We start from the raw sequence: 26,581 nt of genomic DNA on the forward strand, positions 1-26,581 counted from the left end.
GGCCAGCCCACAGGGCCATGTCTTCTTTATTCCTACCCCATGCTCCCTCATGCTCTCTCTCTCTCTCTCTCTCTCTCTCTCTCTCTCTCTCTCTCCCTCCCTCCCTCTCTTTCCCTCCCTCCCTTCCTCCCTCCCCTCCCGCTAGTTCTTCCATGCCTTCTCTTTCCTTCTTCTCCCTCCCTCTTCTCCCTCCACTTCATTTCTCTAAGCCTGCCAAAACTCAACTCTACCTATTTCTCTTGTGCCCAGCTATTGGCTGTTGGCATCTTTATTCACCAATCAAATTAACCGGGGGCAGGGTTATTCAGTGTCTTACCTGTGAATTCTCTCCTCCAGGACACCAGTCTTGGGGGGCCCTAAATTAGCATTAGAATATGAGCAACATTAGGCCAACACACTACATAAGCACCCCCCAAATGGATAGCCTGGAATAATTTTAGACAATAAATACAGTGTACCTGTGTTTTAACTGTCACCATCATGTGAGGTCAGTGTAGAATTCTCTACTTTGACTTGATATCAAATTATTGCAATGAAAATAATTCAGATTTTAGGTCATTTCTGACTTCCACTTTTTACGATTAGCGTTGTTGTTCAGCTTGTACTATTGAGACCACTGCTGACTGCCATGCGTACTCTGGAGTTGAGCACCTACCTAGAGAATGTGCCCTCCTTCCCTGCCCTGGCTGTGCACGAGTGTGTGCCTGTGTCAAACCACTCTTCCTTGGCTGAGGCCCTTGCTCTCTGAATGCCCCTCTCCTTGCTTCTTCCTGCTGAAAGGCCCCAGGCCTCTTCGCATTGCACCCCACACCTGAGACTTGGTCCTTTCCGTCCCCGATGGTTTTCGCAAGGTGCTTTACTCCTGTCTTCATGAGGCTGGTCACAGAGCACCTGGATATATGTCCCAGAGCCCTGTTCAAAACCACCAGGCGGCGGCCTTAGGGCTCCTCTCAGCTTCTGTGTCAGCTTGGTTCCCGTGACTGGGAGATGAGAACAGAGCCTCCACTCTGCAGCGATCTCATGCCTTGAGCCCACGTGCTTTCCCACCAAACCACCTGGATCCTGGCTACATGCCATTTTGTTAACTTATGGTGCTGTGGTGTCCCACGGTATTTAAGAGGCTATACCTAATTGTCATACAGGACCACCTTTTAAGGCAAATCACAAATGAACATAATTCCCACCCTGCATTTCCTTAGATAACTGGATCATGGTAGTTTTTGACAGTAAGACAGTAACTTTGGCTTATTGGATACCAGCAGGTATGACATTAGACATGTAAAATTGTCGTCCTCTTTCCGAGAGGTTTATGACAAGTGTTCTGGCTCAGGATAACCAAGTACTTCTATTTTGGCAGTTAGGTACCATATGCTGTAGAAGCAGAACACATGGACTTCACTTCAGCCTGCGTATCCCATGAGTCTCTGATCTCACTCTTCACTTGGTTTCCTGGCAGCATGTGTTGCTTAGCAGTGAAATCTGGCATGGTGCACTAATGCTGCTTTAATTTGCATGTAAGGACTTGGCTTTGATGGAAAATCAAACTCGGGTGTCACTGGGTCGTGACACTACTTGTTCTTTCTCTGGCTGTTGATGCAATTTCTGCCCATCTATATTTTGAACCAGGAAGGAATGCTTTAAGAGCCCGTCCTCTGCTTCCTGGGAGAATGAACGCTCAGAGCATGCGGTGCTGTGTCAGCATGATCACGGCTACCCATTGCTTGGTGGGAGCTGTCCCTTCCAATGAGGCGGATACCTGATCTCCTCTCGGTTTTCATTCCCATTTCCCTGATGGCTGAGCACATTTCTACCATGTATATATATTGGCTGTGTGTACTTTGAGAACTTAGTCAGTTAATGTGCCCATTTATCCACTGGAATTTGTCCATTGGTGTTTATTTCTTTATATGCTGTGGATATTAATATCATCAGAGGAACAACTGACACATATTTCAGTCTGTCTCGTCTTTACTCTGTGATCTGCTTTGCTGGATTTAACTTTGTGGTTTCATTCGATCCCATTCCTCAGGTCTCACTATTTCTTGTGTTCCTGGAATCCTATTCAGAACATCATTGCTCATGTTGTATCTTGAAATTCCACCACCCCTGGTGTCTCCTCTAGCCATTTCAGAATCTTACACAGAGACCTGTGTTCTGTTTCCAGAGGAGTTTAGTCTATTGTTGTTCTATAGGCAGATCCTCTTGCCGTGAGCCACCTCCTTGTTGAAGGTGGTGATTTCTTCCCTTCACTTTAAAGAGCCTTTGTTGAAAATCAGGTGTCCAGGTTGATGTTGGGTCTTCTGCTGAGCTGAGCTGTGGCCCTGCCGCTGCGCTGGCTTGTGTGGGGTAATTGAAGTCAGGCCCTGCTGATAGACACTCCAGCTTGTGCTCTCCTCGCCTTTACTTTGGCAGTTCGGGAGTCTTTTCTTCTTCCATATGAATCTTAGAATCTTTTTTGTTTGTTTCTGCAAATATCAATGGAATTTTGGTAAAGAGTCACTGAATTTGTATTTATTTTGTTGTTCCATCCATTTTTATAATGTGACTTCTGGTAATCCGTAAACATGGGAAGTCCTATCATTTTGGTCATGAGTCTAACCTTTAATTAGCTGAGCCAGCCATCTCTTCATCCCACACAGGAAGTCTTTATCATCTGACATTTTTTTCCTTCAGTATTTTATGGCAGTCATTCCCCCTGCCTCCTTGTAGGTGCCCCCCAGCCTCCCATTAAATATTCCTAGTTTTTGTTTTTGGCTAATGTGAATAAAATTATTTTCCTGCTTATTCATTCTGCCTTTGATTGTGAGCAGAGTGCACTAGAAGGGTAAGAACCACCCAGGATGCTTAGAGGCTTGCAGCTGGGAGAGTCAGTGTGCATGTGAGAGGGAGATTCCTGCACCAGTGTCAGTAGAGCCTCCAGGGACAAAACCAAGCAGCCTCGTGCACACTGCTTGAACAGAGTCCAAGTTGCTGCTGTGGTGCAGCTCTGCAGTGGAGGTTGGCATGTTTGCACCCATGATGGATCATTGTGTGCTCCTCACGAGGACAGTGTGGGAAATGTGGCTCTGGAGCCAACCTCACACATGTGCCCATAGGGATGTAGCATGTGAACCCAGGCTCTGCTCCTGTGTGGCGTGTTTAACAGCCAACACCAAGGCTGTAGCTGTAGGATTCTGGGATGGGGCAGGTAGAGATGACAGAGCAGTTGAATGAGCACACAGATATGACAGGCTAGGACCGCTGAAGAAGGGCCAGCCATATATGCCTGGTGGGCACAAGTAGATTACACCATGTTTGTGAAATCTCTTTTGTGTTTATAGAGATGGGTTAGGCTAGCTCAAAGTGATAGATTTTAGGGTCTCCTTGATGGACAGAGCCTAATCAAGGTACCTAACCAAGACACTATCCTTACCTGTCCTTTTAATTAGCATGGCTCCATCATGACATAAGGAATTATAGCTAATAAATTATTTCCTTGCCATTTACCTGTATCAGACACTGTGTTAAAAACACTTCGCATTTTGTATAAACTGACCACGAATGACTTGAATGGCTGCTGCTGAAAGAGGCAGAATACAGTCCCAGTGTACCCTGGTGGATTTGGCTGGGCCTTAAAGGTCAGAACATACCACAAAAGGTCAAGAGTAAGGAAGGGCTGAGAGGACTGAGATACTTACAGTGAGAAAGGGTGGAGACAAGGGAGAAGTGTGGCACCAGGGACAGGGTGGTAGCCCGAGGTTCTGGCCAGTTAAAGCCTTAGAGAACCACATATCAACCCTTCCAACATATATGGACAAAGAAGAAACACAATGGGGTGTAAGTACGGACATAGAGTAGGTGTGCTGCTTAGGTGAGAAGTAATAGGAAATGTAGGTCACTTCCACGGAGGCAGAAGACACGACAGTGTGAAAACAGGCTGCAGTGCAAGTGTCTACAGTAAGTCGTGAGACAAACTCAAGCTTCTGATGAATCTTTGTGAGTCACCTAGGGGCTAGCAGTAAAGACCAGAGAGAGCCCATAGCAAACTTCCACAGGAGTTTTATTACCACTGTTCTCCCTTTCTTCAGATTCCATCAGTGAAGTCACATTTGGAGCAGGGGTCAGTTACATAGGGACACCAGCAACTTTTTTTACCAAAGGTAAGTTCTGGGTTTTCTTCTGGTCAGCACAACTACTGCCTCTGAAATTCTGAAAAAAAAAATAAATTTCTTCATGTTTGACTTCTTTTCAGAGAAACTCGAAGCTCTGGGACAAGGAGATGACATTTTATGTTTATCACTGCTTGATAAAAGGTAAGTTTTGGGGGTGGGCTTTCTGGTCGAGCTGTTTTCTGATTGAGTTGTTGACTGTATGGTTCCTTCCCCAGACCTCCACAGTCTCCACAGTGGAATGTAAAGTCTCCAGCCAGGAATCACAACAACCCAAGATCCAGCCGGAGGTCTCTTCGTAAGACCCCCCTGAAGACAGCCAACTGAGACCTGTGGGAATATGTGCATCTCATAGATGGAAGGGGAAAGGGTGGTGTGGCCTGCACCCACGTGGGTGTGGGAGACATGTACCTGCGCACTGCCATATCCTGCCTAGGACATCAGTGCGTCTTTATGCAGCTTGTGTTTGTCTAACCAACCTTCCTATTTTTATTTCTCTTTCTATCATTATAGTTGAGATTTGTAAATAGAGAAATGATGTATTTAGACTTTCTCACAATAACATTAAGCTATTTAATACTGTGATACTCTGAGTGTCAAACCTTCTGTGATAAGTTCCAATATGGTCTTTTAAGGAACACAGTTTTAGAAACCAGCTTTCTTCTGTGTAACTCAAGTGTCTATAGCTTGTGTGACTTCAGTATAATAGATATGTCCCCTTAGCTAATGGCAAAAATTTGAAATATTTTTCTATTATTTATAATTACAAATTTTTATTAAAAGAAGTATACAGTCTTTCTAAAACAAAGTAATAAATGTCAAATATAAATATAATCTAGCATTTATTATAATTTTTCTGGCTTTGGAGCAAGGCTTTATTGATGGTCTGCTTAACACTGCATAAAGTATGTAAGGGTTTAGTTCATCTGCCCACCTGCCCTAGTTCCCATATAGAAACTTTGTATCTCTGTGTACCAGGTAGGTAACTGCTTATGATGGCATGGCTTCTTGAGCCTTAGACAGAACAGTGTTACTGATGGGTGAGACTGCTGAGGAACCTGAAGGGTTGACCTTTTAGGAGACAAGCATCTCATGTATTGCTCAGCAGGTTGAACTGGACTCAGCCTTCCGAGTAACAGGGACAACAGGCATGCTCCACCATACCCTCCTCCTACCCTGTGCTAACCCAGGACCACGCACGCCTAGGCAAGCCCTCTACTACTGGTCCCTGTACTCTGTCAGAAAGAAGCTCTGACAGTTGGTGGCTCCAGTGTCACAGCTGCTCTTGAGTGAACAACCTTGGCTGCAGTACAGGTGCTGATTTCCTTAGTGTGAAGAGTATGTGTATAACCAAATGCTAAGAATGCAGGGCAAACCTCTAGAAAGAAAATGTTTTCATTTTGGTTTTTTGTTTGTTTTTGTTTTTCCAGACAGGGTTTCTCTGTGTAGCCCTGGCTGTCCTGGAACTCACTTTGTAGACCAGGCTGGCCTCGAACTCAGAAATCCGCCTGCCTCTGCCTCCCGAGTGCTGGGATTAAAGGTGTACGCCACCACACCCAGCTTGTTTTGTCTTTTTAACATTTAACCAAATTGTGTGTTAGGACACGTCTTTAACAGCTATGAACAACTTCAACAATATGGCCAACAGTCACATTCCCACTGTTCAGTAAGTAAGTACTGTCTGTTCATGTCTGTGCAGTCACAGGCCACTGCTTTCCAAGCTCACATGTTGCTTTGTCAAACTTAGTTCTCATGGCACTATGAAAGGCTTTAGGGCATAGAGGAGTAAAAGAGGGGACAATATAGCCACTGGAAGGCCAGTGTAGTACGTAGCCCACCACCCCACTAGAATGGCAGCTGTCCTCTTCTCCTGAGAGGAAGATAGAGACAGTATCCAAGATACAAAGGCAAGAGAGCCCAGGCACCCCTGGGCAGGCACAGAAACACTGCCAGGCCGTTCCTGCTACCATCTTCGCATTTAGCCTTCAACATAAGAAAAACAGTGTGCCTCAATGAAGAAAGGAAGTCAAAAAAAAAAGTTGGAAGTATAAAGAAATTAAGATGACAAAGTGTCTAATGTCTCTAAAAACCACCCTGTAGGTGCGAGGGAGAATCAGGGACTCCTTTAGATGCCCCTGGCTTCTAACCACTTCATACCGTGAGTCTAGCATGCTAGTGTTTGAGACCAAGAGCATCTGTTCTTGAAGAACAAAGGCTTTTGGAATGGGGTTTCCAATGTCCCATAAAGCAAGCAGTGTCTCAGATAAAAGATTTACAATAAAAATGAGAAGATGCTTTTGGTCAGACAGCACTCTGCTCACCCTTGGGCTTTATCCCCTGGCTGTACTTTTCTTCAGAGAGCTGTGCAGAACACAGCGGCCTGTCACGGAGGAGACGGCTTGCAGTGTTGGGACTTTTCATCACAACAAAGAATCTTCTTTTTAAACACGTTCAGTTTCAAAATTGCCTTTGGTCTTGGGTACACTTACCAACTAAACAAATATTTAAAATGGTTTTTATAAGTGCACTGGCTTTGTCTTATAAGCTACCCAAAACAGACTGGGTTTCTGTCATAGGGCACTCAAAGACAGGAGCCACTGGCCACCAGCCTTCCTCAGCCTCCTGCGTGAGACCAGCCCAGGAGACCACTAGTGACCACTTTAATCAGGTGAGATGTAGGCTGGGCAGGTTTAAGTGGACATTCCATCCCACCCAAGTTAGTAACCATGAGCTAACCCCAGGACCATCCAACTAGGACTGCACAGGGCCTCTCTAGGAAGAGGAAATCTTAAAAGACTACAGGATGAGGCCATTCAAAACTAGCCCAGGAGTTCCCAAAGTTTCTTGATTAAAAAAAAAAGATACAAACATGACTAGATTGGAATTCTTTAATGGTTTCCTAAGCAACAGTAGTCAGACAGAGTAAGCTTTCTTAGGAAAAATGCTAAAACTTCTTTTGAACAAAGGATATTCAGCCAGCCTCCTTAAGAAAACTCCTTAAAAGACTTTATTTCTGGTATTTTCCAATTAAATACTAGCAGCCCAAGCCTTCTACCTTAAGTTGAACTCTTAAAAAAATAAGTTTTGAAACACTGTATGGCAACATATTTACAGTTTATATAGAAATTTTCAATAATCAAAATACATCTCTAGCAAAATTTAGAATGTTAAATTTTTATAAAATAAGCAAGACCAATAGAAAAGGAGACTTCAGTACCATTTCAGACTTAGCTTAAGACAGAGGTTCTCCTAACTCCTGGCATCTTAGGAAGGAGAGTTCCGGGGTCAGAGCCCTCTTCCCAGCAAGCAATTTCACCTTTCTGATTTGGGTTTTTTATAAAATGCTGATTCCAAACAGATTCTCCAGGATGGAAATGACAATACTGGCCAATCGACAGAGGCAACACGGTGGGTCAGGGTCCAGGGAGCAAGGCACTGCCTGAAAACCTTCCTGGGGCACTGTCACAGGCATTAGGTGACACTGCTGCTGCAGCCCAGCGCCTCAACCTCTCTCCGCCAGTGTTGTCCTGCCTGGCAGCTACACAGCCTGGGGCAAAAACAGTCCAAATTGCCCTGCATGGTAGAACTGTGACCAGAAAGGCCTTGAAGATCACCCTAATGCCCATAATGAGGTCAGGCTAGCAACAGTCTGTCTCCGGCCATCTTCAGGAGGCTTTTATTCTTGTGGCTTGTTAAAGAATAAGGAAGGAATCATCAACTTTGGCCAAAACAAAAAGCTTCTGCGCGTCTGGCTTTGTTCAGGAGCTCTGGGCTCACAGCAGCCCGTGACCAGCTTCCAATAGAGGTACTTGCACGTGCTCTCCCAGCCGACAGGTTTCAGATAACAAAGGACGATTTGTGTCTGAAGTCACCCTGCAAAGGCAGCACAAAGAATCAACTCGGGCTTTGTAGGGTGGTATTTGACATACACTGGTCAAATCAAATGTAAGCTAATCTTGTCCCCTAAAAATGAAACCAGGAGCAAAACTGAGAGATGAACTAAACCCTTGCTCTTCAGCAGTAACCTCTATTAGCACTCATGAGCTGGTGAGGAAGGAGTTACCATGGGGGCCAAGAAGGTCAGGAGTACACTGTAATCCCCAAACCCTGAGAGCCACTGAGTTTCCAAGCAGTAAGTCGTTTCCCTGGTAGACAGACCACTAGGGTTTCTGCTCTTACCTCCTCACTCGTCCTGATGTAGTTGACACTGTCATGCTTCCCTGGGCTCTTATAACTGTGAACACAAGAGGACAGCTCAGTGGTGCAGCTACACGGCTAATACAAGTCTGAACCTCAAACAAGGCAGGCGTACCTTTCTCCATCTTGTTTACTGCTGAGGAAGCAGCCTCGTCTGTACGCACAGCAGATGCCCATCGTAATCACAGCAAGAACAATAAGGACAACAAGGACTCCCCCAATAATCCCAGCAATGTTCAAATCATCTGTAGAAAAAGGTTGTAGACAGAGATGGTGTGGTCCATCAAAAGACCTTGGCCCCGGTAGCTTACCTTTCCAACCCCTGTGCTGACCCCTCTGTCTACTCATGCCTACTCTAGCCAGAAAAGGAAACTGACCCATTAACATCTCTCTGGATGAGAAAATACAGGCTACCATGACCCCTGATACCATAAAACATACTGGGATGTAGATGGTTCAAAAGCAGTTACACTCAAAGCCACTGAGAGATGCTTACCAGTATATAAAAGGCTTTAAAGTCTTGTAAATATTATTCATGGAGAAATGGCTATATTTATATATAGCATCAAGAGCCGGGAGCCCTAAGGAAAGTAACCTTCCTAATTTATACAGCCCGATTTTGCTGGAGATGAGGAAAAGAAAGCTTCAAATCTTAGCCGTAAAAACCATTAAATGCAAACTTGACCTTCCACTTCAGCTGCTGCCTGTCCTTGGCTCTCGTATAACCCCCTGCACTCTTCCAGGCAGAGGCTCTAATGGTTTTTCTCCCTCTATGCACACCTTCCTACAGCAGTGAATTACCCTAAAGTAATTCCCCAAACTGGACCGATGACATGCATTAGAATGCGACATGGACACAGACACTTGTGGCAAGTTCCAGTGATCCCTGCACGGTGTAGGCAACAGGCTAGGGAAACACTGCTCTGGAGTGACCACAACTGAGAATGGAAGAAGTCCCCAGTAGCTTAGCTCACCCTATCTACTTCCTCCCAACACCTCCCCATGAGCCAGCTACCTCATGATGACATCACAGGAGAAAAGCATGAGGCTTTTGAGTTCCCTGCAAAAATAGCTACTCTAACTGGCTAGATTCCCAGAGGCCCATCAGGGCTCCCTATGCAACTGTTTTTGATGCTTCAATCATTTACCAAAAAAATGTATTACACCTGGTGCAAGTTCTATGCCAACATGTTCCCAACACCCAAGCCCCCAGGAGGCTGGTTTGAGGATCTTCTCATTTAGACCTCATGCTCTTTTATACTCCCATCAGGCTCCCAGAGGATCTGATGAGTCCCCTCTCAGCTGCAGAGCTAACATTCAACTTAAATGTTCTATTCATTTTCGTCTTCAGTGTAATCTTTTCGAGTGACTCACAGACTTCCATGTCCTGCCCCTCACACCTGGCTGCACCTGCGTCATTGGAAGCAATGCAGTAGTACTGCCCAGAGTCATCCTTGTGGACAGCATTGAAAACCTGTTTCAGAAATGACAAAGTGTTACTTCACTCAACAGGGCAAACTGAGTGACAGACATCAAGGCTGATACCACACCGATGCCCCACTGAAGCCACAAAGCAGTCCGCTCATCAGCAGCTCTACTGTCCTCACCATTTCCCTCCCGCATCAGAGCTTCACAAGGATGCAGAGAGAGCTGGGCAAAGCTAGGCCGCAAGCAGCCCACTTCACTGTCCCTCTGAAGTCCAAGAGATCCTAGCAGCTCTCCTTAGGCAAATACCAATACCATAGAACGAGTCACGGTTCACCCCACTACTCCCTGCAGTTGTGTATTTCACAAACCAGGACGCCACTCTCCCTGCTGAAGTGCCTCAAAGCCAGCATGTCCTTTACACAGGGCCAAGGCATGCTGTTGCATTTTCTTTCTCTCCCATGTGACCTCCTTTTGGTTAGCCTTTTGGTTTTTGTTGTTGTTGTTTGGTTGTTGTTTTGAGACAGTTTATCTGTATAGCCTTGGCTGACCTGAAACTCACTCTGTAGACCAGAATGGCCTCAAACTCACAGAAATCCACCTGCCTCCTGAGTGCTGGGACTAAAGGCATGTGATACCAACCACCACCAGGCACCAGGAGTTATTCTGAAGCAAATTCAAGATGTGTTTAATCCATACGTATATATCTCTTTATGATAAGGACTTAAGAACTATAATCACAATTCTGTTGATAATGGCTTAATATCAAACATCTGCCCAGTAAGCATATTTCCTTCACATGATGTATATGTTCCGTTGATTATTCAAACTAGGATTCTAATATCGTGAACTCACTTGTTTACCTGCCCCCTGGTCTCATCCAGATGGACAGGTTTCCATTTTGTTTTACCCCTTAACGCTTGTTTATAGAAAAGCCAAAGCCACCTTTCCTATGGTGTTTCTGATGTTCTAGGTTTTGCCTCTGCCTTGAAAAGGAGCCTCCCTGGCTCTCCTTTCAGGCATCCTAGGTTCCAACAAACGCATCTGCTTCCTCACCTTGGAAGGGATCTTACCAGAGTGCCTGTCTCCGAGTTCACGTGGAAAGAGGAATTCTGGAACCTGGGATTGGCTCTGGAATCTGTAGGCAGTGGCACATCATTGCGGTACCAGCTGTAGTGAGGCCGAGGATAGCCCTCGCTCTCTTGGCACTGCAGTGTTGCCTTCTTGCCTACAGGCACAGCGGCTGGAACTCTGCAGACAGGGGTCACTGGCTTCACTGAAGGCAAAATACGGATTGGTGTTTAAAATCTCAGCACAAGCCCATCACACCAAAACCTAGTGTAATAAAGCAGCTCCGAAGACCACAGCCCATCCACTGCCTGCACCTTGCACCCTGCTCACTCTGAGTTCATTCCAGCCCTTATTTCCAATCTCACAGTCTCCAGTTCTTCCACCTTCAGGAGTAAGCTGAAAAGGAGGCTGCAAAGGCAGATCCCTAAGGCCGGTAAGGAACACAGCAGGTACGTGTTCTGATCTTCCCAACCCAGCTCTAGACAGCCTCACTGGCTCCCCTTCCAAACTGCAGATAGCCCCAGGAACGCAGCCCTGGAGGAATGAATCGAAATATGAGCTAGTCTCTTATTCTAGAGCTAAGGACTGACTCAAATGGCTGGCCAGTAGAGATGCTACACAGTAATGGGGCCTACCTTGCACAATTAGCTCAATGGTAATCTCATCAACTTCTTTTCGGTCACTTAGAGCAACGACCTCACAGCGATAGATGGCTGAATCTGACCGTGTCACATTCCAGATCCTCAGGGAAGTTTTTCCAAACACATCTGTGCGACCTGCCAGGTCTCCTATAAAAAAAAAAAGACACAAGATACTAGACACTGGAAGACTGTGGGGCTGGACTTGATGGCCAGTAAGAAGACTGCACAGTGCTATCTGTCCTGTCCCTCCCCGTGTGAAGGACGTGATCTTCATGGGGACCAGGCCACTGACTTCTCCCCATGAGCAACCTGAGCATCAAAACTAATATCTGGTATTTAGGATGAAGCCAGGAACCTTATTTCTCCTTATTCCCAGGAGGAGATAATTAAAGGAAAGGTTAAGAAAGGAAAACCAAATAAATATTTAAAAACAAAGTCTACAAAGGATGTTGTGGCTATCCACATGAAAAAGAAGAAAGCTGACCCCTGGCCGCCTCCCTAGTCAACAAAACCCACTAAGAGTTGAACAAGAGCTGGGCATTTATTGGCAACACTATAAGCTTATAGGAATTGAGTTTGAGGTTAGCCTCCAGTACGCTGGAGGCCAGCCTGGGCAATATTAGCAGAAGTTTGTAGATTTATTTCCTTTATACGGATGAGTGTCTTGCCTGCATGTATGTCTGTACAGCAGATATATGCCTAGTGTGTGTAAGAATCAAACCCAGGTCCTCTACAAGCAGCCAGTGCCCTATGCACTGAGCCATCTCTCCAGAAGGCATAATCTTCATGACCGTGGCTTCGGTGACGGTTCCTTATATACAACAACAAAGACACAAGCACAAAAACTGGGGGTTATACTAGATTCCGTCAAGTCAACAACGGCTGTGCTTTAAAGGACATAGCAGCCGAGAAGGCAATCTACACGGGGAAGACTCTGCAAGCCATGTCAGAAAAAGGACTCGCCTCTGCAATGTATGAATCTACAACACAGTGGAAATGCATCTAACAGTTGATCAGGTTTCCCCCAAGAAAATCTACAGTGCTCACTTTGCACATGAAGAGGTGAAACTCCACTTGGATACCTTATACCCTCTGAGACTATTAAGATAACGGTCAGACGATCACAAGTGTGGGTGTGACTATGGTGGAAGCACCGAAGTGTGAGCGTAAATGGAGAAGACAGGGCTGGGCACGTGGCTCACCCAGTGATTAAGTCAGTTACTGCTTTTGCAGAGGATCCAGGTTTGGTTCCCAGCAACCTATGTGGGTTCACAACCATACATAACTCCAATTCCATGGGAGCCAATGCCCTCTTCTCACCTCTGCACACCCAGCATTCAGATACAGTGCACAGACGTATGCAGGCAAAATACACACATAAAATAAAATTTAAAAAATTTTTTTAAAAATATGGTGACGGGGTAACAAGTGTAACGGGTAACAAGTGTAACAGGAGTAACGGGGTAACAGGAGTAACAAGTGTAACAGGTAACAGGAGTAACAAGGGTAACAGGAATAACAGGGGTAACAAGTGTAACGGGTAACAGGAATAACGGGTAACATGTGTAACAGGGGTAACAAGGGTAACAGGGGTCACAGGAGTAACAGGGGTAACGGGTAACAGGAGTAACAGGAGTAACAGGAGTAACAGGGGTAACAGGAGTAACAGGGGTCACAGGGGTCACAGGAGTAACAGGGGTAACAGGGGTCACAGGAGTAACAGGAGTAACAGGGGTAACAGGAGTAACAGGGGTAACAGGAGTAACAGGGGTAACAGGAGTAACAGGGGTAATAGGAGTAACAGGGGTAACAGGGGTAACAGGTTTAACTGGTGTCTTGGGCACAGCACCAGTCCTGCCTCCACCCTCCTGCTTCTCTGTGGTTCATGTCCTTTATGGTAACCTTTATGGTAAAACCTCTGATGTTCACAAAAAGAAAGTTGTAATTGCTAGTGATGCGGGTGATAATTCAGGGCCTCATATGTACCAGATCAGTGGCCCATCACTCTGCCCACCCCACCCAAACCCACCCCCAGCAGATTTATTTTTACTATTTGTTATTCTATGCATTGGGTGTAGGTCTGTGCAGGTGTGAGCAGAGCCCCTGCAGACATGGAGGAGCTGGAGTTAGAGGCTGCTGGAGTGGGTACTAGGAACTGAGCTTGGTCCTCTGCAACAGTACTCTCTTAATTCGATCATCCCTCCAGCCTCAGCCTCCCCTCCAAAAAATCATCAGGTTTTTATAGTTTTAATAAGTGAGTCTTTTTAAAAAAGACTTCCTTATTTATATTCCTGGTGTAGGAGCGTTTTATCTACACACACATGCACGCGTTCATGGCCTGTGGAGGCCAGGAGGTATCAGATCCCCAGAGGTGTGAGCTCTAGACCGCTGAGCTACACATCCAGCCCTTGGAAGTCGTTGGGGTTTGACCTTGTTCCCCCCCCCTCAGTCCTAGGAACTGAATTCAGAGTTTCATGAATGCTAGGTAAACACTGGACCACCGAGCTACAGCTGAAGCCAACAAACTATTTTTAAGAGCAACAACTGAAACCTGCACAACTCAGATCACAACAGCCATGACTTCACTAAAACCGAACGTACCTGCACGAGACCTCCTCTTTCTCTTCCCTCGCTGCTAGAAGGGAGTAACACCCGACTCTGCCTCTCCCTGCCCCAGCTCCATCCCTCAGCTCAGCCATTGTGAGCAAGCCCTCCCATCACACTCTGCAAAGGCAATGTGATCTGGTCCTGCTTGGGGCTGTGGTCACCTCCAGTCTGTCGCTTCTCCTAGCACCTCTGATGGGTAGTGTCTGCTGTCCAGACAGCTGGGCCTGACACCCCGTGCATCTCCCGTCTTCCTCACTGCCCTCTCAGCCAGGCTTTGGTGACAGCTCTTCTCAGAGCTGAGCTCTCCCTAGCTTCTGTGTGTCTGTATGTAGCATTCTTTCCTACCATTACAACTCTCACTTGGCAGCGCTTGCTATCTTAGACTGCCTGAGCATTCTGCAGCCGATGTCCCGATGCCTGGCTCTCAGTCCCCTCCTCTTCCTCCTCGCCATCCCACAGTAGCTTATGTTACCACTGCCCCAGATACTGTCCTGCTTCAGGTCGGTGTGGGAGGCCCCAGCCTGACCCTGGACACAGTGGAGCTCAATCCTGTGTGATGCTGCTGTGATAATCCCTCTGGGCACTCCCTCACAGTATGTCTGTCATGGGCCATAACAACATGGCTATGGTTTGCTGTGATTTCTCAAGCAACCTGTGAGATCCAAGTCCTTACTAAGGAGCTGGGATTTGTTGAAGCTGCACTGTACAGGTACAGGCAGGCTCAAAATATCAATGCTAAAATTGAAATTTTCTCCAACAATAAACTCAGAAAGTCAGAGCAGTCCTAGCAACAGGGGAAGGCTAGCAGTCTGGGGAAAATGTTACTCATTAATAATAAATTAATAAATTAGTTCCACAACCTGCAGACAAAATAGGAGTAGTGCAGAGGACAGTGGGCTCATACCTTGAATCTTGTTGTCAAAATACACATATGTGGTTTGGCCATCTTGGATTTTCTTCCATTCAATCCTAGGGTCACTTGTCTGTGAGTCCGTAATGATGCAAGACAATTCCACACCTGGAGATCAATGGGAGAAAGGTAAGTTTAAACTTATAAGCTTAAACTCTCCAAGATGAGTTTCTGCCAAAAAAACATTAGTAGGGATTTCACTACAGGGAACACACCTTCCCTTAGACACCAGCATCTATTATATGTGCTTTCTTTGTTGTAAAGATACAAGGATAGGCAGGAAACAGATGACAGCCAATGTAACCTGCTGAGTGTTGCTAGCCTACCCAACACAAGAGCCATCCTGAACATTCTTGGCTATTCCATACAGGGAAGTAGGGGCTGGAGGGATGGCTCAGTGGCTAAGAGCACTTACTGCTCTTCCAGATAGCAGTTCAATTTCCAGCACACAGCTATCTATACCCCATCTCGTAGAGATCCAGGGACCTCTTCCAATCTCTGCGGTATCCTCCTGACATGTACATAGACAGGCACACAGTCACAAATAAATATTTCAGATGATAATAGACTGGGTGTGGTGGTGGTACACACTTTTAATCCCAGCACTTGGAAGGCAAAGATAGACAGACCTCTGTGAGTTCTAGGCCAGCCTTGCCTCTGTAGTGAATTCCAAGCCAGCCAGAGCTACACAGTGAGATCCTATCTCTAACAAACAAATATATAAATATATCAATACAATAAACACAATAGAACAGGTGGTGGGTTGGCTGCAGAGCTGCCCAGTGTCCACTAGGGGGCCCCCATCCCTCTCCATGTTTCCTGTACTTACTTTCAAATTCATGTACCACTGGGTTTCGGTTGCTGGATTTGAGATTCACTGCCTCTATCATGCAGCCTAAAGGAATAAAAACAAAAGTAAAATCAGCCCCAAAACAGCAAGAAACTCTGGGTGGAGACCACAACTTTTCCTTCCATGTAAACGTGGATGTCCATCACAACACAGGGCAAATAGAAGTTGATGCTTTGTTCCTCATACTCTAAAAGTACTTAAGGGAAGAGCTTTGAAAGCAGAAAAAAACACCCGTTATTAGTACTCATGGCAGCAAAGAGCAGCACTAACTAAGACCCGGCAAGCTTTGAACAGAGTGACTGTTGTGTGTGTCCTAGTGAGGCCTCGGTGTAGCCTGTGCCACCACTACCCTGGGTAGGCTCACAGGCATGTTGTCGGAGACAGGGTCTCTCACGGGTCTGGAATCCCAGATTAGGATAGTGTCTGGCCAGTGGCCCTCAGTGATCTGCCGGCACTGGATGACTGATGTGTGCCACCACACCTGCATCTCACACAACTCTAGAGACCTAACTAAGGTCTTCAATGCTTTCAAGGCAAGCGCCCGATTGACCAAATTATCTCTCTAGCCTATATTTTATTTTTAAATGGCACTTAGTGTCTTAGGTTGGGTTTCTATTGCTGATAATGCACCATGACTAAAAGCAACTTGGGAAGAAAGGATTGATTTTCTCTTACAACTCTTCACACTCCATCACTGAGGGAAGTCAAGGCAGGAACCTCGGGCAGGACCTGAAGCAGAAGCCATGGGAGAATGATGTTTACCGGCTTGTTCCTCATGGCTTCCTCAGCCTGCTTTCTGATATGCCTCAGGACCACCAGTGATATATAGTAAATTCAGGGCCAATTAAGGTTACTAAGTGAGACCCTGTCTCGAAAAATAGGAGTTAGGGAGAGATAATAAATATCTGGAAACCCCTTATCTGTGATCTGGCTACTTACTTCCCAAAGGCTAAAATGGTCCACACACAAGCACATCCTACAATGCATCAACCACAGGTTATTTGTAGCACAATGAGAGCGAGCAGAGAAACATTGACATCCGCATAGCTGATTAAAGCAAACGAAGCTGAGAACCTCATGTCATTTCCGAGTGTTCATATCCTCTGGTTAAGAAGCTAGCTCCAAGAATCAGCAGCACCCCACCCTCCTGGATGTTATACCCATAAGGCAAGTTTGTGCTTTCCCTGAGAGAACAACAGTAGTCAGGGTAAGGAATGTCACATGAAAACCCACCAGCTAAAGCCTGTAAGATGTCACATACAGCAGCCAGTCAGGAGTGTGCAGAGAAAACAGACCAGAAATGAGACCTACACTTACAGACAGCATGGTTTTGACAGGCACCAACTACAATGGTTTGCTTCTTGTAGATCAGCTAACTAGTCTGCTAAAGGAAGTTATCATCCTACCTGCAAAGTGATGCTTATGGTAGAGAAAAGACCCAGCAAACCCTGGGCCCCTCCCTCCCCCAGTACTTTGACAGGCTGAGTAGGGCAGGGAGGCACACCGTGCTGCTGGGATTCTAATGAGCTGCACCTCTGAGCATCACTGGGACTATCTAACAACATTCTCAGCACTGACTCGGCCTCCCGAGCTCTCGAATGTAAAGACGACTGCATGTACTTCCCAGGCAGGGGCAGAGCCTACTGCCAACAGGCACAGGCAAGAATCGAGCCCAGGAGTTTGGACTGATCATTCCTACATCATGATTTATTTTATTTCCTTATAGGAAACAATGCTTAAAAAAAAAATCTACCCAGAAATAAAAGAGACAGCAACAGATCCACATAATGGAGATTTTATACTAAAAGGAAGACATGAATCAGACCCTGAAGTCTAAATTGATAGCCCATTGTTCTACAAAAATCCCTTTTCAGACAAGTTTGCAAGGGAGTGGCTTTAAAAAGGTCTTGATGTGATGTGCAGTTGGCACGGTCATCAGCAACCCAACACTTCTTCCTCCCAATCACACTGTGGAACTGGGTTAAGGGAGAGGGCAGGGAACAGGCAAGATGAGGATGATAAGACACAAGAGGAAGCACTGTCGCTCTGACGTTCACGTGGCCTTCCTCGTGGCCAGCACCCAGAGCTACTGTGTTCTCCGTTTCCCCTTCCCTTTCCTTACCGGGAACAATTGAGGCACCTGTGGAAAGAAGGCAGCTTCCGCCTCAGTGTTGAGAGACCTAGAGACTGCCAGGGTCTTGGGCCAGGATGGCAGGCAAGCAATACGCCAATCCTTCACTTGCTTAAAGTACCATTTCCCTAAGCCAGACTCAGAAAGGTATGTTTTTGCACTGCTGGGGGTGGACAGGGATGGGAGGCAGAGGCAGAGGAGGGACAGGTGTGAGCAAAGTCTACTGGCATGCACAGATGAAAACGCCACAGTGAAGCCACCATGCTAACTAAATAGCTCAAGGCAAGGACCACGGTCCCACCCCTCACGCTCACGCATGGAATGTGTCCATCCTTAGGTCTTGCCAAACATGCCTGGAGGTTTTTACATGAGGTGCTACCCAGGAAGCCCTGAGCAGCAACTCGTTCAGTGGAGCCAGGCCCCCATCTGTAGTGACACTCAGAAACAGTCTGTCACCCAGCCTGGGACGCTCATGCTCCCTCCCACTGCCCCAGAGTGACTGGCTATAAAATGCTTCTACAGCCTCAAGCAAGACCAGCCAGTAACATAAAATACTGCGGCCAACCCAGACTTAAGCCATGACAGGGGTGGAACTGTGGAATGACGTGAGCTTCAGTCCACACTCTGGTGAGCTCTGCAGTCCGCTCACTCTGGCTGAATGTTCTAAGGGCTGTCACGCACTCGAGAGAACTCAGTTCCAAGGGTGACTGCTCCACATCTCAGTGCAAACTATGCATATTCCTTCATTTTCTCATCTTTCTTTGAAATTAAAGCCATGCCAACAGGAGACTGGATCTACTAACTCATGAATAACCCACTACAATAATGGGAGAAGGGGTCTCTATCTGTAACAGTGGCTTTATCTTCCTACAGGGCCAGCTGGGAGAGCAATCAGCAAGCTTAGCTTCTCATGGAAAATTACTTAACTGCACTTTATACCAATTACTATAAACCAGGATAAAATTTTTCTTTTAAAATGATTTCAGCCTACAATATGTTGTTGCTAAAGCCTAGTTTATGTGTGACTGGCTCTCAGAGGGTTTATATTTAGCTTTCTGGCACTCTGTTCACTTTGTCTCCTGCTCAAAAGAAAACTTTCCCCTAAGCAGGACTCAAGCCGAGAATATCACGTCAGCACACAGCACTGTGGGACTGTGCTGGCCCACTGGGGCTCAAGTCTAAATATAAAGCAGCAACACAGGCTTATCCATGGACATTAACTGCATGTTTGCTGTTCAGAACAAAACACTGGCTTGTACTTGTTCAGTAAAAGCCACCTTACAGAAAACTATTTCAGTATAAAGCATCATTTCAACAATGTCACTGCATATTAGCCAACTTTCCAGGAATTTAAGGGCAAGAATTGCCAGGCGTGGTGGTGCACGCCTTTAATCCCAGCACTCGGGAGGCAGAGGCAGGCGGATTTCTGAGTTCGAGGCCAGCCTGGTCTACAGAGTTCGTTCCAGGACAGCCAGGGCTATGCAGAGAAACCCTGTCTCAAAAAAACCCAAAAAACCAAAACAAAACAAATAAGGGCAAGAACTGAGGGAGAGTGAACACAGAATGCTATTGTCCAGAACCATCCACACATACAGCAGAACATAAATCATTCAAAACAGGTTCTGACAGACCACAGCACAGCTGGAGGAAGTCCTGCTTATACCTACCAATGTGATCAAGGCCAAACTAAACGGCAATATAATCTAACAGATCCTTTAAAATGAAGTATATGTCTACCTAGTAGTACACGTGAGAAGACAGGACGAATATAAGTCTTAGGCCAGCTTGGGATACAGAACAAAACCCTGACTTTCTTTAAAAAAGAAAAAAAAAAAGCTGGGTGGTGGCACACACCTTTAATTCCAGCATTCAGGAGAGAGGTGGGTGGATCGCTGTGAGTTCAAGGCCAGCCTGGTAAACACAGCAAGTTCCAAAACAGCCAGGGCTACACAGAAAAAAAACATATCTTAAAGAAGAAGGAAAAAGGGAAGGAAAAAAAAAACCCACACACAGAAGAAAGGAAGAGCCAAACAAGATGGGATTAAAAATAAATCTGGCTTGAATGGTTAATTTTATGTGTCAATGTGGAGGGTGCTTTTGCATAGCATTACTATTTAAACTGTGGAACTCTGGGTTCTCTGGTATCATTAGATCTTATCCTAAAATTGGCTGCAGATCTAAATAGACTGAAGAGCGTCCTCCCCGTGGAGGAAGTTCTTCAGCAAAATGTCTTTGGGCCTGGTGACATCACTGTCTCTCCAGGGTCACCAGGCTCAGGGATACACTGTACATGCCTAACATGTACAGTCAGCTTTCATAACCTCAACACAATTCCTTAGCATACCTCTTCTCTGGAGACCTGCTTCTCTGAAGAATGCTGACGTGCTAATGCTTTGCCTGTGGTACTTCTTAAAAGGACATCCTATGTTCACATACACTGTACACATGCGCAGAAGAGTTCTCTGGGGGACTCTCAGAGCACAGAGCCAGTGCAACAGCTCACCACATCCCGGAAGTCAGACGAGATGCTGTTTCTATTTGATTCTAACTCAAGACACCAAAGATTTATTTTTAAAAAAAATACTTTTATTTTTAATTATGTGTATATATTGGGATGGAAGGTGCACAGGATGCCTTTTGAGTCCAAGGACAGCATCAGATCCCCTACAGCTAGAGTTAACAGTGCCTATGAGCCACCTGATATGGGTGCTGCCTGTCAAACTCAGGTCCTCTATAGGAGCAGTCTGCATTCCTAATTGCTGAGCCCTCTCTCCAGCTCCACCAAAGATTTCTTAAGCACAAATATGATTAATATCAAAATAGTAAAACTGTCTAATAATGCCTGAGACAAAGGTGAGTAAAGAAATAGCCGCCCTGGAAGAAGTGACCACACAGACACGTGCACGCACACACACACACACTCCTCTCCTTTCTCTAAGAAGTTGCTTTGCACACTTGAAAGAGGTCTGGGATTTGTAGAGGGGAGGAGTTCTGTGTGCATTCACTCTATGAGGAAAGACCAGGAGAAAAAACGGGGTACCCGCATTACACACGCTCTTCAGTACTAAGCCAATGTGATGTGGCCTCAGTACTCCATCAGCACCAAACACTCTTCCAGGCCTGAGGACAGGGCTGGGAGGCAGAAAGGCAGAAGGGGAAACGGGAAGGGAAGGCTCCCCCGAGTACTAGCCTGCCTCTTCGTAACTGATCGTTGGCCTCCATCCTTTTTAATCATTCAAAAAGTTTATACAACAACAAGTGAGTTGGGCAGCATCCCCGCAAGAGCCCAGCTTTAGCTGAACCGAGGATAGAGCGGTAACATACTTAGGAGAGAGAGGGTAGTCAGCATGTTGGAGCCCAGCATCATCGGTGCTAACAGCACACTAATCAAAAGCTCAGAGAGACATCTCTTCCATGAAACTCATCTTAGAGGTACTGAGGCATGACAATGGTGATGACTAAATATACACATCTCATCTGCAAATACATCACCCCTAACACTTAACCTGACTGGAAACCTTACCTGCTGCGACTCTGTGAACCGGTCCTGTAAACACTACTTGCATGTCATTACAAATTCTGGTATCAGAATTCCAAGACAAGAATATGTGCTCTTATGTCTACAAAGAATCTACTCGATTTAATTCAAATGAAATATATTCAATTCGATTCAAATATATACCAAGTTATATTTGTATTCCAACTGTATAAACTCTGCAATAATCTTCCATCTTGCTTACGCTCTCCAAGCCCTCTCTGGCTCTGCAGCCTGAGGAGACACACAGAAACAGCCTTAGCTGCTGCTGTCGAGGGCAGGGGAGGAGGACAGACCGACTTTAGATGTAAATGGAGTCGCCACTTCATGCTTGGGATCACTGTAAAGAAGGGGTGAGATTTCTTTATCCCAATAAGAAACATATTCAAGCTACACAACTTTCAGCTTTAATATGTTAAAAGAAAAATAAGCATGGTCTAAAAGCATCCTGTGTAACTGAAATGTTGAAGGACCAGGAAAATTAAGAGTGGTTTTATGAAAAAACAAACAAACAAACAAAAAACCAAAAAGAGTAAGTTCAATTCTCATGTGTACAGTTTAACTTCAGCTAAGTCCCAGCAAAATAGGACAAGAATATACACTACCAAGAATTTGTCTATTACAGGAAAGACTTTTCTAACTCATTGCTACTGAGTTATATACTTAGAAATAAAGCAGTTTAGTTGTTTTTTTTTCTCCTCAGTGAATAAGAAAAATATCCCCATGAGCTAGGTGGCCAGTCGGGTGCCTGTAATTCCAACCTTGGGCAGAGTGAGCTGAGAGCAGAGCCTGTGAGGTAAGATGGGAACGCAAAAGTCACACACCTGTCTGCGCTGCACTGAGACCGTGCCTCACAAACGGAAAGAAAGCATGAAAGAAATGCATGGTATATTCAGTGTATAAATTATACAAATATAGTATACAAATAAATGTAGTCAATATGATTCAAAATAAACATTGTAGTTTTATGTGTAGTTTAAGGGAACAAACAATTAGGAGTAACCACTATACTTAAATGTCATACATATAATCGTGACTAAATATCTAAAGTTCACTGAATAAATAAATTCACAAATACAAGAAAAAGGCAAGAATGAAAAAAAAATATTTTTAAAGAGGTAGAAAAGAAAATGCAACCCACGACACAGTCAGAAGGCTGGGTCCCTGCTCCGAGGGGATTCACAAGTATTAATGGCGGCAGGCTCCAGGCTAAGTAAGCAGCAGCCCCCCCCCCCGTAGCCCCCACTTGTCTGTTTTAAATGGCTTTGCCATGGGTAAGAACTTGAGAGCGCTGAAGGTAACCATTCCAGCCCAGAATGAAAACAAAGCAAGGGTTTTCTAGCTAAGTTCCTTCTTGTTGATTTCAGGTATCAACGTTCAAAATTTTAGTCTTGCCTAATCTACATACTTTTTATGTCCAAAGCCACTGTGAAAAAATAACCATGACATTGTCTCTGTTGATTCAGCTTAAACATATATACTATCCATGAAATAAATTATTTTAATTAAAAAAGAAAAAAAATCAAAAGATGCCAGGAAGGATGACATAATGGGATTCCTGGAGTATAATGCTACAACAGGGAACACATGACTAAGCATTTATAGGATACTGCAACAGAGCTCATGACTAAGCATTTATAAGATGCTGCAACAGGGAACACATGACTAAGCATTTATAGAATGTTGCAACAGTGAACTCGTGACTAAGCATTTGTGGAGAAGTTAAAGTTAAAGATCATAAGAGTGAACTTTATTGTATAGAAAATTAATAAAAGAATCAGCTAGGGTGTTCAGGAAGCTAAGCTGGAGGACAGAATGTGACAAGGGAAACAGTTACAAATGCCAGAACCTCATTCACTGGGATCCCTTGGGAGTGGGGGAACTACTGACAAGTGTGTCTGAGAAGACACTGCACTCTAGTTTTCCCAACAGTAATGTGGGTTAGCAACTCACACGGAAAAAATCTTTACATATGTAACAATCAAAAACATAGATCATGTTGTAGATAGAGAACCAAGTTTCTTACAAGAAGAAAGGAGTTTGCAAGGGCAATCAAAGTTTTTGAGCTGGATTAGAAGAGATGCCATCATAAACTTTTTATTTAATGTACACAAATGACACAGACACAGACATGTGAGCAGCACAGGGCAGCAGAAGTACATGTATCATCTAGCCCTGTTCCATAGAGACCCTTGAGGCAAAAGCATCGTGGCATTCGAAACAGCATTCTCCAGTAACAGGACGTAGGACGCACTGGAGAAATGGATGATTCTGTCGACAGAACACCTAGGATGAGCCTTGTAGTATCAAAAGGTAAGAAACTGCATAGAAACAAATATCAAAAATGTTAAAGAATGGGCTGGTGGAATGGCTTAGCAGTTAAGAGCATCTATTCCTCTTGCAGAGGACCTGGGTTCAATTCCCAGCACCTACACAGTGTCCCCCTATAATTCCAGTTCTGGTGATCTGACTAGACTCCATGGACTCCTATACATATGGTACCTACAAAATCCTGCAAGTGAGCTAGAGAGATAGCTCAGCGGTTAAGAGCACTGACTGCTCTGCCAGAGGTCCTGAGTTCAAATCCTAGCAACCACATGGTGGCTCACAACCATCTGTAATGGGATCTGAAGCCCTCTTCTGGGGTGTCTGAAGACAGCAACAGTGTACTCATATAAATGAAATGAATAAATCTTTTTTTAAAAAAACCTGCAAGCACACACACATAAACATAAAATAAGTGAGTTTTTTTTTCAATTTTATAAAAAGCTGAGAGGTAGTAAGCATACGCCTTTAATCCCAGCACTGGGGAGGCAGAAACTGGTGGATCTCTAAGATCAGGGCTAGCCTGCTCTACAGATTGAGTTCCAGGACAACACAGAGAAACCCTGTCTTGAAAATTAAAAAATAATAAAAACAGAAATAAAAAATAATTTAAAAAAAAATCAAAGGACAAAGAGCCAAGTTGGTGGTAAACAATGATATCTAACAGTGATATGTCACTCTTCAAGGGAACATAAAATTCCAAGAGTCATTCACCTTATTTAATGCAAAATTTGCAAAAAAAAAAAAAAGTTTTATTGCTAATTTCAACAGTTCTTTTAATTAACAAAACAAGTAGGCAGGGAATTAGTAAAGCAAAAAGATTTACCAACTAACTTAATCTACTTGATATTTTTAAATTCACACACCAAGACAGATCATGTTATAACCATCAGTCACTGCAAATTTTAACAGTGAAGTCACAGGTGGAGTGGGGAGGAGATAAAGGGTTTTCAGAGGGGAAACCAGGGAAGGGGATAACATTTGAAATGTAAATAAAGAAAATATCTAATTAAAAAAAAAATAGTGAAGCCATACAAAGTCTGTTGTCAGACCAAATAATATGACTAAGGGAGTAGTGGTGCACGCCTTTAATCCCAGCACTCAGGAGGCAGAGGCAGGAGGATTTCTGAGTTCGAGGCCAGCCTGGTCTACAGAGTGAGTTCCAGGACAGCCAGGGCTACACAGAGAAACCCTGTCTCGAAGAACCAAAAAAGTAAAAAGTAAAAAAATAGGCCTCCCCTTAAAGAAACCACAGCTATAGCAAGCGTCACTAGTGAACACTAAAAATTCAATGTAAAAATGCAAATTGTTTCTATATTCCCCAAAACATTAAGTAATAATAACAACAACAACGAAGTATTTCCCACCTTATGCCTTCTGTGAGGGCAGCATGACTCTGGTATCAACACCAAAGATTTTATAAGAAAACTACAGTCAATATTCTTTATGAACACAAGTATAAAAATTCCAAAATTTGCCATCATCAGGAGGACCAAATAGGACAGAACTGTGAGGTTGGGTTAGCATCTGCTGATTGGCTGACACACTCAGGAGGGAAAAGCAAAAACACAGCAGCAAGAAGACATTTTCAATAGATGAAGAAAGGATTGCTAAAACCTAGCATCCATTCATCAAAAAAAAATTTTTAATTAAATGCTGAATGCTTTTTCCTGAGATCAGATGTGGTGGTTTGGAAACCCTAACTAAGACAAGAACAAAATAAAGACATCTAGTCTCATGATTTCCATTCAATACTGTATTGGAAGTTCTAGCCAGTGAACCCAGGCATGAACACTTAGACAACAAAAACCCATACAGTATGCACCTCTAATCCAAGAGGCAGCAGGAAGCAGGGGAGGAGGATCTCTAAGTTCCAGGCCAGCCAGGGCTACTCAGAAAGACTGTCTCCTAAAACAATGAGAAAGGCAAAGGCAGCGCGTCTTTATTTACACGGATGATCATCCACGTCAGGAAATAGTGAAGTGCAATCCCCAGGCTGAATGCAAGCTGCTGGCTGCCTGTTGTGGCTTTAGTACATACACTTTCATTGGCATACAGTCACACTCTTCATTTGCTTATTACCCTACGGCTGCTTATACTCTTAAAACCACAGAGATGAAGTGCAAGACATCTTACAAATGATACACACAAGATGCTCAACATCATTAGTGAGCTACAAATTAAAACCACAGTAAGACAGCAATACACACTTGTAAGAATGGCCAAAAGTAAAAAGAATGACCACAACCGTTGATACAGACATCAAACTTTTGATTTCCCCTGGGCTGCCGATGAAAATACAAAGCAATTTGGAGAACTGACCTGAAAAATTGAAATATGCCTGCCTACTTTCCTAGCCTGTGATCTCATACTGTAGAGACTGAGGCAGGAAAGATAAAAGTCTGACCCCAACCTGGGCTGCACAATGAGATTCAGGCCGACCAGGGCAACAGAGTAGCAAACCAACAAAATCCCAGCCAATCTCACCAACTCCCACCAAAATCCCAGCCAATCCTCACCAACTCCCAACGAACTCCCAATGAACTCCCAACCAATCCTCACCAACTCCCAACAAAATCCCAGCCAGTCCTCACCAACTCCCAATGAAATTCCAGGCAATCTTCACCTACTCCCACCAAAATCCCAACCAACTCCCACCAAAATCCCAGCCAATCCTCACCAACTCCCAACAAAATCCCAGCCAATCCTCACCTACTCCCACCAAAATCCCAAACAAATCC

At 44.7% G+C, this 26,581-nt stretch overlaps 2 protein-coding genes across 2 annotated transcripts in view; one reads left to right on the top strand and one right to left on the bottom strand.

Moving 5' to 3' along the window:
- Positions 1–4,924, top strand: part of Ncapd3 (non-SMC condensin II complex subunit D3) — a 66,348-nt gene extending 61,424 nt beyond the window's left edge. Inside the window, exons 34-36 of the mRNA XM_021206582.2 lie at positions 4,068–4,139; positions 4,232–4,292; positions 4,367–4,924. Of these exons, the coding sequence (XP_021062241.1) occupies positions 4,068–4,139; positions 4,232–4,292; positions 4,367–4,475 (242 nt within the window). The 3' untranslated portion in view covers positions 4,476–4,924. The remainder of the gene's footprint in view (positions 1–4,067; positions 4,140–4,231; positions 4,293–4,366) is intronic.
- Positions 4,925–7,022: 2,098 nt separating this feature from the next.
- The window catches only part of Jam3 (junctional adhesion molecule 3), a 60,149-nt gene continuing 40,590 nt past the window's right edge, over positions 7,023–26,581 (bottom strand). Inside the window, exons 2-9 of the mRNA XM_021206899.1 lie at positions 15,829–15,894; positions 14,994–15,107; positions 11,477–11,629; positions 10,844–11,046; positions 9,720–9,819; positions 8,461–8,590; positions 8,328–8,382; positions 7,023–8,021 (exon numbers count right to left, since the gene is read on the bottom strand). Coding sequence (XP_021062558.1) covers positions 7,986–8,021; positions 8,328–8,382; positions 8,461–8,590; positions 9,720–9,819; positions 10,844–11,046; positions 11,477–11,629; positions 14,994–15,107; positions 15,829–15,894 — 857 coding nt within the window. The 3' untranslated portion in view covers positions 7,023–7,985. The remainder of the gene's footprint in view (positions 8,022–8,327; positions 8,383–8,460; positions 8,591–9,719; positions 9,820–10,843; positions 11,047–11,476; positions 11,630–14,993; positions 15,108–15,828; positions 15,895–26,581) is intronic.

The sequence above is a fragment of the Mus pahari genome, chromosome 10 (genome assembly GCF_900095145.1).
Source record: "Mus pahari chromosome 10, PAHARI_EIJ_v1.1, whole genome shotgun sequence".
Taxonomy (NCBI): domain Eukaryota; kingdom Metazoa; phylum Chordata; class Mammalia; order Rodentia; family Muridae; genus Mus; species Mus pahari.